This window comes from Taurulus bubalis (assembly GCF_910589615.1).
Source record: "Taurulus bubalis genome assembly, chromosome: 11".
Classification (NCBI taxonomy): Eukaryota; Metazoa; Chordata; class Actinopteri; order Perciformes; family Cottidae; genus Taurulus; species Taurulus bubalis.
Window position 1 is genome coordinate 16,088,976 of NC_136599.1, and position 18,442 is coordinate 16,107,417.

Consider the following 18,442-nt stretch of genomic DNA (forward strand, 5'->3'; position numbering starts at 1 on the left):
AAACTTGTCCATGCATTTATCTTCAGTAGACTTGACTACTGTAACTGTGTGTTCACAGGCCTCTGTAAAAAGTCAATCAGGAAGCTGCAGCTGATTCAGAACGCTGCAGCTCGAGTCCTCACTAAGACCAGGAAAGTGGATCACATCACTCCAGTTCTGAGGTCTTTGCACTGGCTCCCTGTCAAACAAAGAATTGACTTTAAAATCCTGCTGCTGGTTTATAAAGCACTGAATGATTTAGGGCCTAAGTATGTTTGCGATCTACTGCTACCTTATGAACCACCCCGGCCCCTCAGGTCGTCTGGGACGAGTCTACTTTCTGTTCCAAGAGTCAGAACTAAACATGGAGAAGCAACGTTCAGCTTTTCTGCTCCACACATCTGGAACAGGGTCCCTGAAAGCTGCAGGTCTGCTGAGACCCTCAGCTCCTTTAAGTCCACATTGAAGACTTTTCTGTTTGCTGCTGCCTTTGATTAACCAGATTCAATTACTGCATCTCACTACTGCATTTTATTTCTTAAACTGCACTGCAACTTTTATTCAACTTTTATTTTTTATGTTGCTTTTTCTACTTTTATTTTGCTTTTTGACTGTTTTAATGTTTTCTTAACTGTTTTTAAATCTGCATTATGTTTTGATGCATTTAATGCTTTTATGTGAAGCACTTTGAATCGCCTTGTTGAAATGTGCTATACAAATAAACTTGCCTTGCCTTGCCTTGCAGGGCACATGTAGAGACAGACAACCATTCACGCTCACATTCACACCGCCGGGCAATTTAGAGTCCAATTAACCTCAGCTGCATGTTTTTGGACTGTGGGAGGAAGCCCACGCTGCCACGGGGAGAACATGCAAACTCCACACAGAAGGACCATCGGGGATCGAACCCCAGCCCCTCTTGCTGTGATGTGACAGTGCTCGCCACTGCACCACGTGCAGCCCACATATTGATATAACACTTGATGCAATTCTGTGGAAAGATTAACTGTAAGAACCAAAACCACAATAGTGATCTATGCATAGTATATGTTAACATTGTGACTTGTCTAAATAATGGGAGTAAATCATTCTTCCAAAAAGAGGCTAAACAACATAACTTTAGGCAATTTTAAGATTGAATATGTGTCTGAACTCCATATACAGGCTAAAGAAAATGATAAAAACTGGGTTTTATCAGAAAAAACAAGACATACTGTCATGGCTCGGCTGCAGTGGTGTCTAAAGTACCCAAAAGTCATACTTGAATAAAAGTAAAGATACCTTAATGGAAAATTACTCCAGTGAAAGTCACAATAAAATTAAAATACTACTTGAGTAAAAGTCTTAAAGTATCTGATATTTAATGTACTTGAGTATCAAAAGTAATTTTCTAATATTAAATGTACTTAGGTATTGAAAGTACAAGTACACGCTGTTAATAAAAAAGCAAAGGGTCAGAATTTTTTTAATTATGAAGTTTATTCTTCTAAGTGCTGTGGCCACCATGACCAAGGACAAGGAGGAACAAGATCACAGCCAACATAATTGGGTTGGCTGTGATCCATCCATATATATATTATGTTCATCATAATATATTGTACATATGTATACTTTTGCATCTACTGTGAATTTATCATCATCATTCTCCAAAAAGCAATATGACACTATGAAGGAGTTGTAACAGTGCGTTTATAAGTACTCATTCCGAAAGAATGAATACAAAAATAAATAAAATCAAGGCCAGAAAGATGTTTTATTTTGAAAAATGACCGGATACATCCGTCTGTGCTTAACCGCAGACGGAACATCTTGACATATGTCAAGAGGCTACGCGACGTTACCCTAAAAATGAAACTTAAAAGTCTGTTTCAACTCTGTCGGTGTTCTGGATTAAAACGGCAGAATATCCTGAGATCGTCAAAAAAGCTCTGAAAACCTGCCTCTATTTCCAACATCCTGTCTTTGTGCAGCGGGTTATAAATTAAGGAGTAGACAGTAACTGTACACCACTGCTTGGCTGTGACCCCCTGTCCGTTTTTGGCGAAGTGATGATGACGATGTGCAGCGCCAATGCTGCAAACCGTATGCACTAGCCAATATGGTGGCACGTAAATGTCATCGGTTGCATTGTCACGTGAGATGGATATACCTGTAAGAGCAGCTGTCAAGCGTCTTCATATTCACACACCCTGAAAATGAGACTGTGCATACAAAAGAACCGGCCAGTAACTGCTTTGACGTTAACACAATTAAGGGAGGGTGCATTCACAAAAAGACTTTCATAACCGCCCGCTTTACCCCGCCCGGCTCAGCTCCGCCCACCTGCAGAAAGAAGCCAGCCCACCTCTCCGCCCAGCAAATTAAAGCTGCGCGAGTCGCTATCAGCCACATTTGGTCTCTAGGAGTTATTCAAGATGACAATGAAACTGGCTTACTGGGATATTCGTGGGGTGAGTGCAGCCGTCTTCTTAGTTCATAAAGTAGTCCCTGTTGTGTGCGGTGCTGCGGATTTTAACGACTACCGCTGAAGAGCCAACAAACACCGATTTAAAACACACACACCCACCGCGTCACCGCCTTTCAAACTATTCCTCACTTGCTACAAACATTGTAATTGTACTCCATAACTATATTGTGCTTTGTGAGTATAGGAAGTATCGACAGAGCCTCGCTCAGGTTAAATGTTACGTAAATTAGTAACATCTGATGGTACATTTATTGTATAAAAGTGACCAGACACGTGAGAGTAACGTCGGCTATTAGGTGAACTACTCGCAAGTGGTGCAACAATGTAGCGTTAGAGATAGCTAGTCTTCTGCCCCGAGTCATAACACTAACGGCCAAAGTTGTAAAATGTCTGTGTCCAATAAAATGGTTGTTCTTTTTAACTTGAATGATTGAATTGTATCGCACAACAAAGCAAAACTTGACATTTGAGAGTCTTCAGCAAATGTTTTGTAAGTTTAACTGATAAACCACTCATTAGCACAACAACAATTAACATACTTATTGTCACCTATATTTATTTTGAATAACTAACTTAAATAATTTAATTGGCTAATAGATTAATCAATTAAAATTGTTTGCCACAACTGATATTGGTCAATGTAAATTCATGTCATCTGCTCACATTCATGTGTTAATCTCAGAGTCCAATTGTGTTGACGTATAAGATAAGAAATTGACCAACCCCTCTCTCATCTCTGATTTTCGTGCAGCTCGCCCAGCCTGCCCGTCTGCTGCTGGAGTACACTGGCTCCAAGTATGAGGACAAGTTGTACGTCTGTGGCGAAGGTAACTTACCAATTCAGCTTACAGTTAATGATTTTAACCAAAATAGTTAAGTGTCGATACATCATATCTACTTAATCATTTAACCCACATGTATTTCACTCACAGCTCCCAACTATGACAAAAGCTCCTGGTTAGATGAAAAAAATAAACTTGGAATGGACTTTCCCAATGTAAGTGAGTTTAACTTTTGAGTATTAATTGAAGTATAAAGGCAAATATAAAACACAAACTAATAATGGTATTAATGTCTCACCATAGCTGCCTTACTTGGAGGATGGAGACAGGAAGATTGTGCAGAGCAATGCCATCATGAGATACATTGCTCGTAAACACAATTTGTGTAAGTATTGTTTTTTTTTTCCACATATTAATATACATTTTGTTTCATATCCATTCCAATATTTCTCGTGGTCTTCTTTTTTAAAAGGAACCACACAAGTATACACTTTTCAGGTGTTTCTCAGTCTTTGCTCCCCACTGAATCTGATCTAATCACAGGTGGAGAGACAGAGGATGAGAAATGCCGTGTGGACTTCTTGGAGAACCAGGCGATGGACTTCAGAATTGGCTTTGCAAGGATGTGCTACTTTGACTTTGTGAGTACTAAAGAGTTTAACACTGAGGCTACATCCACAATAATACGTTTTTGTTTCATAACGGAGCGTTTCAGCATTGTCTTTGAAATGCTCTGTGTATGGGAATGGTCATGTGATATGCGTTTTCAAAAGGTTGCTATGCTGCCCATAGCAACCTTTTGAAAACCCATATCACATGACCATTCGCATACACTGAGCAGTTTCGTAACAGTGTAAACAGGAAGCAAATTTCCAACACACTGCAATTGGTTTAGTTGTAGAAAATACTGCAGGAAAAAGAACAGCAGTGGCGGGGAGCAGTTTTCTTCTAAAAAAAAAAAACAATAAAAAAAACGTTGTGACTGACTAGGCACCATCAAATAGCGGACTCAGGTGTCCGTGTCATTGTCTCCCAACTTCTCTGCTTACACGCGTCCACTCCAGAGTTTTTAAACATATCCGTTTTCGGTGCTCTAAAACTCCGACGTAGTGTGAACACTCAGTGTAAACGTAGCAAAAGATATGCTATTAGAAATGGAAACGTAGTAGTGTGGACATGGCCTCCCATGGTGTCACTTTACGCCTCCAAAGTCTTCACTAATGCCAACATCTCCTCTCTGAAACCAGGACAATCTGAAGCCGGGGTACCTTCAGGCGCTGCCAGGCCTACTGAAGCAGTTCTCCAATTACTTGGGGGACAGGAAGTGGTTTGCTGGTGAAAAGGTATGTCAGTCAGCCATAAACGTGTGCTTCATATGTTAGGTTGTGGTACAGACCATTTTAAAGCTGCATTACTAAAATTACAGACCAAAAATGATATTCAATCACATTAATTACATGCATTTGACATATTATGGTCTTTTGAACTAACATTAGCATTTACATTCTGAGTTGTTTTATTAAATATAATTTAGTCTTGAGCTGCTGTATGTTATTAACTTTATCATTAGATAGAGATGCACTCGAGTCATTTGACTGTTTTCTCAGATAAAACTTGATATTTGTACAGCTATAAAGTCTCTGGTTTTGTGCCTTTTTTTTATTTTGCTTTTTAACATGTTTGTGAATTTTAATTTATCTCCATAACAGATCACTTATGTTGACTTCATCATGTATGAGCTGTTGGATCACCAAAGGACGTTTCATCCAATGTGCCTGGATGACTTCAAGAACCTCAAAGATCTTTTAGACCGTTTTGAGGTGAGAACACTCAAATGTTTGTTTGCAACTTTCAGTGGTAAGTGTTGGATGTGCTGTTTGTATCTAACAGTCAGGAAATATGCACTCTAGCACCTTTTTGTCTTTGTGTTGCTATGATGGTCTCTGATGTCTGTAGGTAAACTTTGTCTATGTGAAGTTGTCCCTGCGGTGGCCTTGCAAAGCCTTTTTTTAAATGCCTTGGTATTTTATCATGTCATCGTAGGCTCTTGAGAAGATTGCTGTCTACATGAAGTCAAACCGATTCATGAAGACTCCTATCAACAACAGGATGGCCAAGTGGGGAAACAAGAAGGAGTAGAAGACCATTTTCACAAGTGCAACTGACTCATTAATAAATAAAGAATAAAGATTGTTTGTAGTATGTCTTTTTTATTAGCTGCAGTCCTTTTTAATCACATTTTACACTTTCCCAAACATGTACATGCCTGTTGTAAGAACCATTTTTTTGTTTAATCAGAAAAGTGTCAAAATAAACCCACGTTTGTCTTGATATTTAGAGAAGTAGAAACTTTCATTTGAGTTAAAACACTTCATTTACTAGTCACATTTTTATTATTCTTTTGACGGATTAAAGCAAATTTAGTGACTTTCAATTTGGGATTCAAATTCAACCTCACCTTCTGTACAGTACATAACATCAAAGCATCAATTTAAAGAAAATATAATTTAAGGGTAATTTTCAACCTGGAACTATTTTCCCACGTCTTTTGGTCTACTGACTTATTGGGCAACACCTTTTTAGAATTGGTCCAGTAATGAGGAAAAGCGCTAGAGAAAGCAGCCTCTCGCATGCAATGTGAAAGTGCTTTAGTTTGCCATTGACCGGTTCTGTTAGATGTGTGTGACAACATTGTGGAAGGAGTCTCACTCAAGACTGTTTTTACAGTATGCAACTTTGTTAAATGCAGCTGTTAAAGAATATAAATGGTGTTGAATTGAGCAAATGTCTACATACATATTTTGGTTTACTCAGTGAGGAAAACTGCTACATTTGCTTAAAATAACACAGTACATTAAGTACATTGCAGTAATAATTAATTTGAGTAACTCACAAGAATTGCTGCTGGTGATAAATTATAAGTTTAAATCTGTAAAAGCTCTTTCCCTTAAAAACAAATGTGAAAAATGTAAGACTAAATGATAAATTAGACACAATAATTCCAGTTGTTATTCTGAGGATGAAAAGTCAGGAGAAAACTAACTGAAGAGCTGCGGGTCAATAATAGCGGCCGTTGTACAGGCCTGAGGGTTCACTGGCGAGCTGTAGGAAACAGGATCAAACATTACTGATGTGCTGGATGTTACAATGTGCGTATCACGAAACACACTACTTACTGCAATGGCTGCTTTAATGGCCTGTAGCTGGAAGAAGACCTTGCCTCCTTCCTCGGGACACACTGTCCTAATCTCATCCTTGGTCATCCCCAGAAAAAGTTTACCATTCAGCACCCCGAGGCTGGTCGCTGTGCTGCAGACGAAAAGACACAGAATATCTGACTTCATCTGCCTTACGAGTCTTATTTACGGTACAAACGTGTTAAAGCTCTCAGCCAGTCTGTGCATGATTTCACTCACATTTTGGAGAAACCTTTGTACTCCAGCCAAGCTTTGACCTCTGTGGGTGAGGAAGTCATGTCCAGAGTCACAGGGCCGCGATTGTCCCGCTGTTGGGGAGAGCGATTAAGGTCACATGGGAAAAATATTGGTTTCTCAGCTGCGCTACGTGTCACTTCGCTCACCGGTAGATCTGCCATGGGCCCCTCACGCTTCATCGGCTCCAGAACATTCTGAGGAACGTGGCCTTCCTCGTCGCGGGCGTTCCGAACAAGCCACCATTGTTTGGATTTCTGAACCACCTGTAAAAAGTCCAAAGAACCACACATCTCAAGCACCCACATGTTGATACTGGCAGTAATGAGTGTGACTGCTGGAAATATAGAAACAGCTTGATCAAAATTTGGCTGTCAACAAGGCTGTATCCAAAAAACAAACCCAACTCCAGTGCCAGTAACTTTGGACTTTTTAAGTTCAAGTCTGGACAATTTTCCTGATGGTGGCAGATACATTTTCAACTACAAGCAATCTTTGCATTGTGTTGGACAAGACAAGACAAGCATTTGTACTTATATTATACTTGTACTTAGTGAAGAAGGTTATTGTACCATATTGCTCATCTTACCTCAACAACATCACCTTTCATAATGCTCAACTCTTGATTGTTCCTGGCCATGAAGTCGTAAATGACCCGCATGTACAGGGGTGGCTCACGGACGCTGGGTGGGAAGTGCTGGCTGCCGCTCCTGCTTATTGGACTGCTCTGATAAGGGAGTGGGGAAGGCACGCGCGTGGGGGCAGGCGGCTGCCAGCCATCATAGAACTGTGGGATGTAAAGTGGGACGTCATCGTCCGGCCATCTAGATCTACGAGGTGATAAGAGCAGAGTCAGTCAAGTTGCATAAAAGGAAGGACGGATTTAAAGCTGAAGTGACCTCTTAACTTGGCTTTTGGAACCACTTGTGTGTTGGTGCACCCTTCCTGAAGAGTTTAAAAGATAGAATTACAGTAATTTTGACATTTTGGGAAACATGCTTATTTGCGTTCTTGCCAAGAGTTAGATGAGATTGATACCACTCATGTCTGCACGGTAAACATGAAGCTGGTGTCAGCAGAAGCTTAGCTTGGCACAAAGACTAGAAAAAGGAAAAGCAGATGGCTTCACTTATCCTCACTAAAATGCAGCTATAAATGTTAATATGGTTTATGTGGTCAAACAGTCTATTGGAGTGGTGTTCCTGAAGAACTACTGAGCTAAAGAGACTAAGTGTCATGCTGGAGGGAAGTTAAGCACCAGCACAACCTGAAAACGTCTTTGTTTTAATGGTTTAACACTGATCATCATAGCATTAGTAAATTAAACACATATTTTCCCTTCCTGTTGTTTCTTTGACCAAACATAATCCACTCCTGTCTATCACGTTTTTCTATAGCACGTGACTGAAGCATTAACTCTGACCTATATTTACATAACTGCAAATACACACACACACTACGCCCAGGTTGGGGCGTGTCAGGGCAGGTGACACTTACAATGAGAGGGCTATATATGTGAAGGGAACAAGCTTGATAAAAAAAAGACTTGTGTAAGTGTGTGAGGGCTATAAAGGCCTCTCTACCTGGGGAAGTTCCAGCTGTCTCCCAGAGACCTCCACAGGAGGTCTTCCTCCGGGTCTACGACTTGACTCAGCAGCTGCAGGGCCGCCTCCGTCAGCAGCGGTGAGAGCACAGTAGGAGGAAGGTCTGCAGGATACTGAGGAAGTATCTGTGGAAGAATGAAGGAAGTAAGTATCAACTGCTGTGCCTTGAAAGTAAACTCATCCAGTGAAAACTACGTTAAGAAGAGCTTACCGCGCCTAAACTACTGAAGAAGATGTGGACAAAGTCAGGAGCAGTAGGGCTGCTTAGTGTCCCCAGCTGGCCCTGCAATACAAAGAGCTTTTTAATCACACTCCAGCCAACACATTGTTCACACACAATATTTCCAAAACCTCTGTTCAGTTTATAATCTTTGGAGACATTTACCAGCAGATTGAATCCATACTTGACTTTCTGAAGATAGGAGACATATTCCTCCCAGAGTGGCAGACTGAAAGTGGGTGCTTCAAGAGAAGGAAAGGAACTGTATCAGACACAAACATCTGTGCTATTTTCATGTCAGGACCGATAGGAGGTCACTTCTCCAGTAATTACTTCCAGAAGATGTGTTGGAAAGAGAAACAGGGAAAAGAAGTATATTACCATTGTTCTTTGTTTTTTTCTTCATCTTAAATGCGTTCTTCTTCTTCTTGTTGTTGTTGTCCTCTTGCGGTAAAGCAGATGCATTTGCTGCAGCAGACACTTTGCCCATGAAGATCTCCAAATCACCGATCACGTGGTTTAAAATGTCCTTTGAAAAGGAGCACATGAATGACACAAATCATTCAGCGGCGTGTAGGAGCTTTCTAACAATGTGTCATGTGTGAACATGTTTTCCTTGAGATGAGAGAAATGATTAGACATCTATGATCATTTATAATTCATGACTAATGTAAACAGCAACTGGCAGTACTGACTGTGTTCCTCTCTGTGTCCGTTTGCACAGCGACCTCGTGGTTAATATGTAAATCCTGAAGATCAGGATGGTGCATCATTGCTTCTTTTGGGGCGTCAAAACGTGGAGGCGGCATATTTTCTACAAGGCAACAAAATGAATTGTTCAAAGACGAACATTAATACACAGTATAAAACATATTGGATACTTTATTGCTGAGCCCATCTTATTTGCACAGAACACATCCGTAAACCTTAAATTAAAGAGTTTGTCTTCCATGAAGAAAGCACATTTTTATAAATATGCTTTCAGTGCATAGTCGTACCTGGTTCTCTGCTCCTCCACTGAGGGGCCGGGTGGTCCGGCGGTGGTGGGGTCCTCTCTTGCTGCACGGGACGAGGCCCCGCTTGCCGGACACTTCCTGGAACATGTTGTCCGATGATATTTTCAAGATCAGTCCTGAGAACGTCAACGACAGACAGCTGTTAAAGACAGCTTTACCGTTACAATAACATCCTTCTCATTTATGTAATTTCATCTCCCTTTAGACTGAATTCCTGTCATGTGATATTGTACCTGATGTCAGACTGGTCTCTGCGTGGCTCCACAACATCACCTCCTTTTTGGACTACTTTATCCAGATCACTCTTGACGAGCACCGCCTGATGTAACACATATGCTTTAAATTTCATGACACCAAAAAACATTATTATGAAATAGTGATACTGGTTTCAGATAATGGCCTTGATTTCAGAGATTGCACACGACAACATGACTAACACATCCTTTCTTTCCTGGATGCTTTCAGAAGGTCAAGTTTAGGGTAAAATGTGACTCACCCCAGTCTCCTCACACTGGAAGATGAAGACCTGGGGGATGCGCTTGTTGCGTTCTTGCAAAGTTACCGTCAGCAGAGAGTTGTAGGCGCAGCTATCCAGCACAGCTTTGGTTTGCAAGATGCATCTCAAAGGCAGCGACTCCAGCTCTGACTTTAGAATCAGATTAAACAGGACAAACATTATGACGACAGAAATACAGTCAGTAAATCAATATTGAAAGTATTCGCTCACAGAGTTATGATTCTCAAAAGAATTGTCACGATTCTGTCTTCTAGTTCTTTGTTTTTATATTCTAATAAATCTCAATGTCAGACACGAAACGTCTTTTTCAGTCTTGTTTTTGACAACGATGGAAATATGAACTTTATGCTTCTATCTGCAACAAAGTATGATATGTTGTATTTGTTATTAATATATTGGAATGTTGTCCATTCCCCCCCCCCCCCCCCCCCCCCCCCCCCAAAAAAAATGCTTGTAGATTTAGTTCTTACTCAATGACAAAGGAATGGTTGTTTTTTTTTAAATAAAAATGCAAACTTTGATCACCACCTTTTGTCAGCAACAGCATTTATAAACTCATGAGAGACCTTCAACATTACTTCCGTCTTTAAGATGTGTCATACACTTTCCTCCTTCTACACGCTGAACCTACTAAGTATCACATTTTCAATATAAACAGCAGAACACTTGGAATTCAGAATGAATGTTGTAACGTCCACGTACATTTGACCACGCAGCGTACTTGTTAAAACGTTCTGAAACGTGAGGCTACCAACCTTGGTCTCGATGTCACTGAGCAGTAGATATCCCCTCTGCACCTCCATGATCATCTCCTGAGGCCACAGGCGACCTTTGGCATCCAGCCTCTTGAGCTTGGCCAAGCAGTCGTCCACTGTCTTCACCTCCCGGCCGTCCAGCTCACAGGTGAACAGGTGCTGTGGGGTCAATGAGGAGAAGTCCTGGATGAAGACAGCTGTGGGTTGTATGATGTCTCCATGCTGGTGCACATTTCACACTCATTTACCTCCACTCTGACGTGAAAGTTGTCCGGGTGTCTGGTCAGTGCCTCAGAGTACTCCTTCCTCTGCACTGATGGGGAGAAAATGGTTTAAATAAAAAAAAATAAGATGTTTGATACATTTGGTTTTCACAAAAAAATTAAATATAACTAGATGAGAGGGTTGTTTATGTCGAGCATACTGTATATTGACTTTCCACTGGGTCTGGACATGTCGTTTCTCTGCAGTGGAGCAACCTTGAGGTCATCTTGTTGGAAAGCTCGCCTCTGAGGGATGTCCTCCGGTGAGAAACCCCTGAGGGAGTGATTTGAAGATAAAGCAGCATGGTAACCACAACACAATGGTGTTTTATCATGAAAGGGTGTGAGCACATGTTTATAGTGCTGTAAAGAATCAAATTAGTGCTCAAAAGCTTAACAAAATGAATTCTAGTAATTGGGGAACCTGAAAATTAAATTAAATTTACTAACCTCGGGGAATATGAGAAAGGTGCACTGTTTCCAAACATTTTTAAACTACGTCTTTATTTTTTGAATGTTAAAACTTCCAATTTCCAAGAATTCCTTGGAGCCACTCGAACCTGGAAGATTGAGAAGATGATGTTCTGACAACATTACAACTGTTTCATGTGAAGCAGGAGAGATGGTTGCATAGACCCACTCACATAACACACTAAGGATTCCTTTACCCAGTGAAGATATTTACAGAATTTGACAGCATAAAGCAAGAACAACAAATTAAAAGTTTAATTCACAAGCAATAAAATACACCTTTTCTCAGTTTAGCACTGTCACTCTATAGTCAGTATATTTAGATTGCACATACACATACACATATATATACACATATATATATATATATGTATATATACATATATATATATGTATATATACATATATATGTATATATACATATATATGTATATACATATATATGTATATATACATATATATATGTATATATACATATATATATATGTATATGTATATATATATATACAGTATGTATGTATGTATATATACATATACATACATACTGTATATACATATACATACATACGCTTTACACAGTATGTATGTATATATATGTATATATACATATATATACACATATACATATATATATATATACGTATATATATATATATATACACATATATATATATATATATATATATATATATATATATATATATACGTATATATATATATGCATACATATACATATACATATATATATACACATATACATATTTCTATTTACCATTATCTTGTGATTGCTAGTGTCTGCTCTTCAGCAACAGTTACATAGCTTTGAAAATAAACTTTAATGTAAACCGAAGCAGTGAGGCACAAAGAAGGACATTTCCAGTTAACTAACGGTTAGAAATTAATAGTTAAAATGAGCGAAGATTGAGTAATTATTAATCTGTGTCTTGAAGACTTGAAGATAAATGGTAGATCAAAAAAGGTAATTTTGAGGCAAAGACACAAATTCTGGGAACATCTGCTCTAATTCAACAATAAGATTAAACTCATCCCAATAACACACATTACTGTTTAAGTCTGTACTATCACAGACCCTGAATTGAATGTAGGCTGCCAGATGAGTTTCCTGTCAACACCGCACACTTTCTACAAGAGCAAACACATTTCACGTCTAAGCAAGAGGTTATGCCACCGTCGGTCAAGTTTATTTACCTTCACTACAATCGCTAATCAGCTTTACACAACATATTGGCTACCTGTCAGTGTTGGTGCTGCTCTGGTGTCATCTTTTCCTTCTTTCAAATAGATTTTCTACCAAGCAACAAGCATCCGTTCCTCACATAAACTATGGAGAGAATAGTCTTAACTTCCTGCTTGAAGTCACCAGGATCAAAGTGCAACGATCTGCTGGCAGTGACGGATCCACAGGCTTGGCTGGGTTTGTCAATTGAGGTTTAAGTATTTGAGGTACTGAGAGAGGCGGCGTATCTGTGGCTCATTATGAGTCCAAAGGTTTAGAAAATGCTTCACAGTATCTCCCTCAAAGCGATCAAAGGTCTTAAGTGCTCAAGAAAATGCCCTTCTGCAATTATCGAGCTGAAGTGTAATCTTTTATGGCAATAAAAATTGTGATGGTAATTATTTTCAATAATCACACATAACGTCACTGACAGAATACATAAGCAAAGGTTGAAAGAAATGTTGAAAGAAAGAACATGACTTTAAGAGAAAAAAACGAGCCAGTTGAAGTAGGTTGAATAAGAGAACCATTTATTTTACCATCAGCTGACGTGTAAATACTGTACACACCCATAACATATTGACAGAGACAAATAGTTTATTCCGTAAAGAAAAGTCCACGTCTCGTCTTGGGACCATGAGTTGGGGATTAGAGAAGTCTTCTTTGAAGACTTGACAGTTTAGGCCATAGCTTTGGCCTGAGTGGCCTTGGCCAGAGCCTTCAGGTCTGTGATGCACTTGGCGATGCTCTCTTTCTCCTGAAAAACAAAACACACAGGAATGAATGCCTCAAGTGTCACGTTGTTGATGTATGTACAAGACACTAAGAACGCACACATGCAAAAAAAATGGACTTTAGAAAACCCATTAAACATTAATATTTAATCCTTTGAATTACCTTTGATGTAATACTTGAAAATATTGCATTAAGTGGAAAAGGTAATCTTGATTTGTGATAGGGCTGTACTCTAATTAGATTTTACTGTTGAATATGAAAGATTTTCTTTTTTTCATATCTGGCAGCCCTAATTTGAGATTTAAATTAAAACTGTAGCTCAAATCGGTAAACCATCATCAACCCAGTCATGCAGAGAAGACGTAATGCTTGAGTTTACTTCGGTGTGAACAACCTGCAGAGTTAACTGTTAATTTAGTCGGCAGTATGCAGTACATACTGATTATATATATATATATATATATATATATATATGCGGTACAAACTCAGTTATCCCTAAAAGTGTTTCCAAAACACTATTACGGTTTGATATCTACCCGAGGCGATGAAATGTTGGATCATGAAAACGACGTGTTAGGAGTAACAGTAATGCCCTCTTTTCACACACATCAACACCCAAACTGAGAATCATCACCCAGCTGGAAAAAGTTTGACACAAAAAGACTGACCTGCTGAGGAGTGATGCTGCCGATGACACTCTTCTCCACCCAGTTGACCATGTGCTCCTGCTCCATCCGGGTGTGGAGAAACTGAAGCGCGACCTGGTAGTCCAAGCGCCTCTTCACCTCGTTGGTCACCATGTGTAGCCTCTCCCTGTAGTTGGTCTCCAACAGCATGGCCACATTGTTCTGAGAGGAAAAGAGGAGCCCATGCAATCCTTGTAACTACACTGTGGAAATACCTGCTCGATACTTATGCAGTTAAAATGTCTGCTTCAAAGCTTCAACTGTTGCGGTGGTAACCAACGTCCAAATCAGTATTTGAATGCCTCAGCAATTTTTATAGTGATAACATAGGCTATGCAATACCCCCAAATACTCCAACTAGACTGAAACAAGAAATAGTAAATCACATTATTCATCAACATTCATTATTAATTGTCCAGGTCTCCCTCAAAAAAGAGATTTTTAATCTCAATGGGACTGGTTAAATAAAGGTTAAAATAAAATTAAAATAAGAGTTAGCCTCAGATAGAGGCTGCTGTTCTCAGGAGATCGATACAAAGTCTCAAAGTCAGGTAATCTATTTAATATGTTGGCACAGGCTAGTCTATTAATTTGTTTATGTATGAGCAAATTTGTTTTTATTGGCTATCATTGCAATATATATTTGATGAGATTATTGCCGTTTTTAAATCAATAAAAAAAGGAAAATCGATAAAGACTGTTTTTGCCCCATTCATTATAGTAAAGTACAACATAAGTAAATGTTTAATGGCTCATGTTGTCATCATCCCACAACAAGTTCTGTGGATTATCTTGAGTAACCAGGTCATGATGTCTGGAAAGAAACATTACCGTTTGTTTTAATACATGTTTTGGCTCTTTGATGAGAGCCACATGTCGATTGCCATATAATCTTATTATATTAAAAGAGAAGACAGACTTCTCTATGGCCAATATCTCCAAAACTAGGCAATTTGCACTAAAACAAGCTACATTGATAAATAACAGGTATGAGGGAAAGAAAAATTGTATTTTGGGGTGAATTGTCTCTTTAAAATTACCATTATTGGAGTAATGAAGAAAAACATTTACAAGGATGCCAATAAATGTAGCCATAATAAAATGTTAAACTGCATTTGTTTTGGTTGCAATGTCGACTTGCTGCCAGCAGAGGGCGATAAATATCCAAGATCACATAATGACGATTGGCAGCTTCCAGCAGTCAATATTCATTATTTTGTCAATGTGAAGCAGTACATTATGAACAGCAAAGAATATATTGGAAATAAAAATGGCGACGCCAATGCTGCTTACCCTCTTGGCGTCGAAGAGCATTGATCTTCCCTCGACTCTCCACTGTTCCTTCTTCTCCTCCTCAACAGCCTGGGTCAGGCTGGACATGGCCACGTCCTTCACCTCCTGAGCCTTAGCCACTTTGTCCTGCAAACAAACAAACACACAGCAGGATCAAAGTCGTGCTTACAATGGCTGTGCACAAAAAAAGAAGACCAATGATCTTCGACTAGTAATCTCTGAATAATCTCTGTAAAAGAAAACACACTACTCTGATATCTAATTATTAAACCAAAAATAAAAGGGGAAAAAATGCAAAGCCATTTGGTTACCACCCTACCTCGTTCAATTTGTCAGCAAAAGCTGCAACACTTGGGCCAAATTTCTTGATACCATAGATGATGACGCCGCCGATGGAAGCAGCAGCAAAGGTCTCATGGTTGATGACGTAGATCTCCTTGGAAAGTATGTAGAGGAGGAGACCAGTGCCCAGCATGTAAGGTCCTAGTGAGAAAAAAGAAGAAAAAGATTACAATTTCTTTCATTGTCAATGAAATAATATTCATGTAGCGGTTTGTTTTTTATGACAATTTACAAAATTCAGGAAGACAAAGAAAAACACAAAATAATAACACTGGTGGGACATGATCCTAAGCCACCCACGAGTTGTCTCACAGTCACAAGTCAACATATGTTGGCAGGGTAATGTTGCACCAAAGTTATATTAATTTTATATTAACATTATACATGTAATCACATACAAGTGTTTATATAAACAGTAGAACTGCACATGCAATATGTTGCCATCAGATACACTGCTCTTTACAACACATTACATTCACCCATGAGCCTTGTGTGCTCCTAGATTCAAAACCCGAAATGGACAAGCGATATTCAGCTTGTAAATACCACATATCTATCAGAAAACGTGAGATCTGCTTGAACTCTTAATCCTTTAAAATCAGGATTGCGACTGCATTTTTTTTTTTTAATTAAGGACTATTTATTCATATCTTGCACATACAATAACTGCATTATGAAACTAAGGGCAGAAGACTGAAGTATATTCTGCTCATGTGTTTATGGTAATGAATAGACACAACTTTTAGGTTTGATGAAACTGCTGTTCATTATTTTACGCAAGTGAAAGGTATAGCGGGACTCACATTTTCAACATTTAAGTTGAAATAACTGAAAATTGAGTTTGCCTTCTGACCTGTGACTCCAGTTTTGGGGTACAGGAGCTGGAAAATCTCTTCGGGGAAGATGCCATGGCGGACTTTTCCTCCCTTCTCTGGCAGAGCGGGCACTGGGGCCAGACTCTGGGACGATGTGTGCAGAGAGCGAGACGCCTGGACCAGACTGTGGGAAACAACATGTTAGCTTATATAATGGATGTCTGATATATTTCTGTTGGATATTAATCATAAAATACTACTTCTAAAAGACACATACCCAGCTCCAAGGGGGCCGATGCTTTTCAGCCCACCAGCTGCAAACAGAGGAGACAATGACATTAATTCAGGGATGCCAATAATGGTTGTTTTCAGTCATGTTTAAATCGGTTTATTTTCATGATTAACACCACTCTAAAAGATGTGGAATGAAAAGCTGCCCATTAAAGCAGTCATGAAGGTTAGATTGCTAACAGGACTGTTGCATTAGTAAAGAGCAACTAATACACTGGGAACGAAGTGTGTGTGTGTATGTATGTATGTATGTATGTATGTATGTATGTATGTATATATATATATATATATATATATATATATATATATCTTCACTGTCCAAGGACAAAAAAGTCAACAGAAACCTGTTACAGGACCATTTCAATCCCTGATGATAGCATAGCATCAAACTATGTGAATGTCTGGCAGCAACTAGGCTATAAATTAACAATTTGGGAGAGCATTAAACAAAAAAGCATACTTCTGGTGGATTTGCATTGTGTAGCCAGTGTAGTTAATCCTCCTACCATAAACTTTAAAGAACACAAACCCGACCAACCTTAGCTGTCAGAGAGGTGACATTTACAGGCGTGCAGAACAACGCTAGCTCAAGTAGCTCCAGCTAACGTTAGCTATTGTCATATAACTAGTAGAGATGTCTGATGGACACATAGGAAACGTAACACAGTCAACCGCATTAACAATAACTGCCCATACAACAACATGCAATAGACTAACTTCAGTTTCAACTCGTATATCTTACGTGCAGTTACCGTAACTAGCTTAAGCTAGCATTAGCATGCCTCTCAGTCAACGTGCGGCCTTCACTTTACCCTTCAGCTTTACATTCAATCCAAACGGTTGTTCCTGCTGCTTGACAGTCTGTTTGTGTCGCGGAGAAGTGATGTTTATTAATCAACAAAAGCAACAGCATTACATACCTGACACAATAACGAGCCTGGACAGCATGTTTGAAGGATGAAGTGCCGAGTTCTTGCTACGCCGGGCACACTTGTTTGGTCTCTACGTGCCCTTCTGCTCAGAGCCGTAAGGATGGCGGAACCACGAGATATCCTCATGAAGCATCGCGAGAGCAGAGGAAAGCTCCTATTTTTAGAGTTGTTAAAGGGCGTGACCACAAGGTGGCGCTGTACGCAAAGGAGCTGTGGTTTATAAAGATATTAATGGGGAGAATTTTAGGTTATACGTGATGCTAAGATCCGGTGTCTGGTGTTAATTCATCTTAAAAAATACTCTTGATTTTAATCTAAACTTCTGAAAAGTACAATAGTAAGTCAGTCAGCTTAATGCAAATAACAAATAATCTTACACAGGCATACACACCACTAGAAAATGTTGAAGTTAATGACATGTACAGCTTCTCAACTCATTATAATGAAAAATCTGACTGCTGGTATTCAAAAGAATGTACATTTCCATGAGGCAACCACACACACACACACACACACACACACACACACACACACACACACACACACACACACACACACACACACACACACACACACACACACAGCTCTCTCTCTCTCTCTCTCTCT

The 18,442-nt window shown here is 39.4% G+C and overlaps 3 protein-coding genes across 3 annotated transcripts; 1 reads left to right on the forward strand and 2 right to left on the reverse strand.

The window, feature by feature from the left end:
* Positions 1-2,350: 2,350 nt before the first annotated feature.
* On the forward strand, positions 2,351-5,429 carry LOC306744111 (glutathione S-transferase Mu 4-like). Its single transcript, XM_079226691.1, has 8 exons — positions 2,351-2,429; positions 3,198-3,273; positions 3,379-3,443; positions 3,532-3,613; positions 3,772-3,869; positions 4,476-4,571; positions 4,938-5,048; positions 5,272-5,429. Exons 1-8 carry the CDS (start codon positions 2,394-2,396, stop codon positions 5,365-5,367), a joined length of 660 nt encoding a protein of 219 aa, XP_079082817.1. The 5' UTR covers positions 2,351-2,393; the 3' UTR covers positions 5,368-5,429.
* An 856-nt stretch (positions 5,430-6,285) lies between these two features.
* On the reverse strand, positions 6,286-11,522 carry eps8l3b (EPS8 signaling adaptor L3b; the record flags this gene model as incomplete). Its single annotated transcript, XM_079225817.1, has 17 exons — positions 6,286-6,330; positions 6,405-6,537; positions 6,645-6,733; positions 6,809-6,925; positions 7,249-7,489; positions 8,243-8,388; positions 8,475-8,546; positions 8,649-8,712; positions 8,933-9,012; positions 9,179-9,297; positions 9,482-9,615; positions 9,733-9,818; positions 9,996-10,141; positions 10,768-10,930; positions 11,020-11,084; positions 11,196-11,308; positions 11,485-11,522. The coding sequence occupies 17 exons, from the start codon at positions 11,520-11,522 to the stop codon at positions 6,286-6,288; spliced, it is 1,851 nt and encodes a 616-aa protein (XP_079081943.1).
* A 1,728-nt stretch (positions 11,523-13,250) lies between these two features.
* On the reverse strand, positions 13,251-17,933 carry atp5pb (ATP synthase peripheral stalk-membrane subunit b). Its single transcript, XM_079225656.1, has 7 exons — positions 17,825-17,933; positions 16,891-16,927; positions 16,652-16,797; positions 15,776-15,939; positions 15,457-15,582; positions 14,146-14,325; positions 13,251-13,499 (listed from the first exon to the last, which is right to left on the reverse strand). The coding sequence occupies exons 1-7, from the start codon at positions 17,850-17,852 to the stop codon at positions 13,422-13,424; spliced, it is 759 nt and encodes a 252-aa protein (XP_079081782.1). The 5' UTR covers positions 17,853-17,933; the 3' UTR covers positions 13,251-13,421.
* Positions 17,934-18,442: the final 509 nt, after the last annotated feature.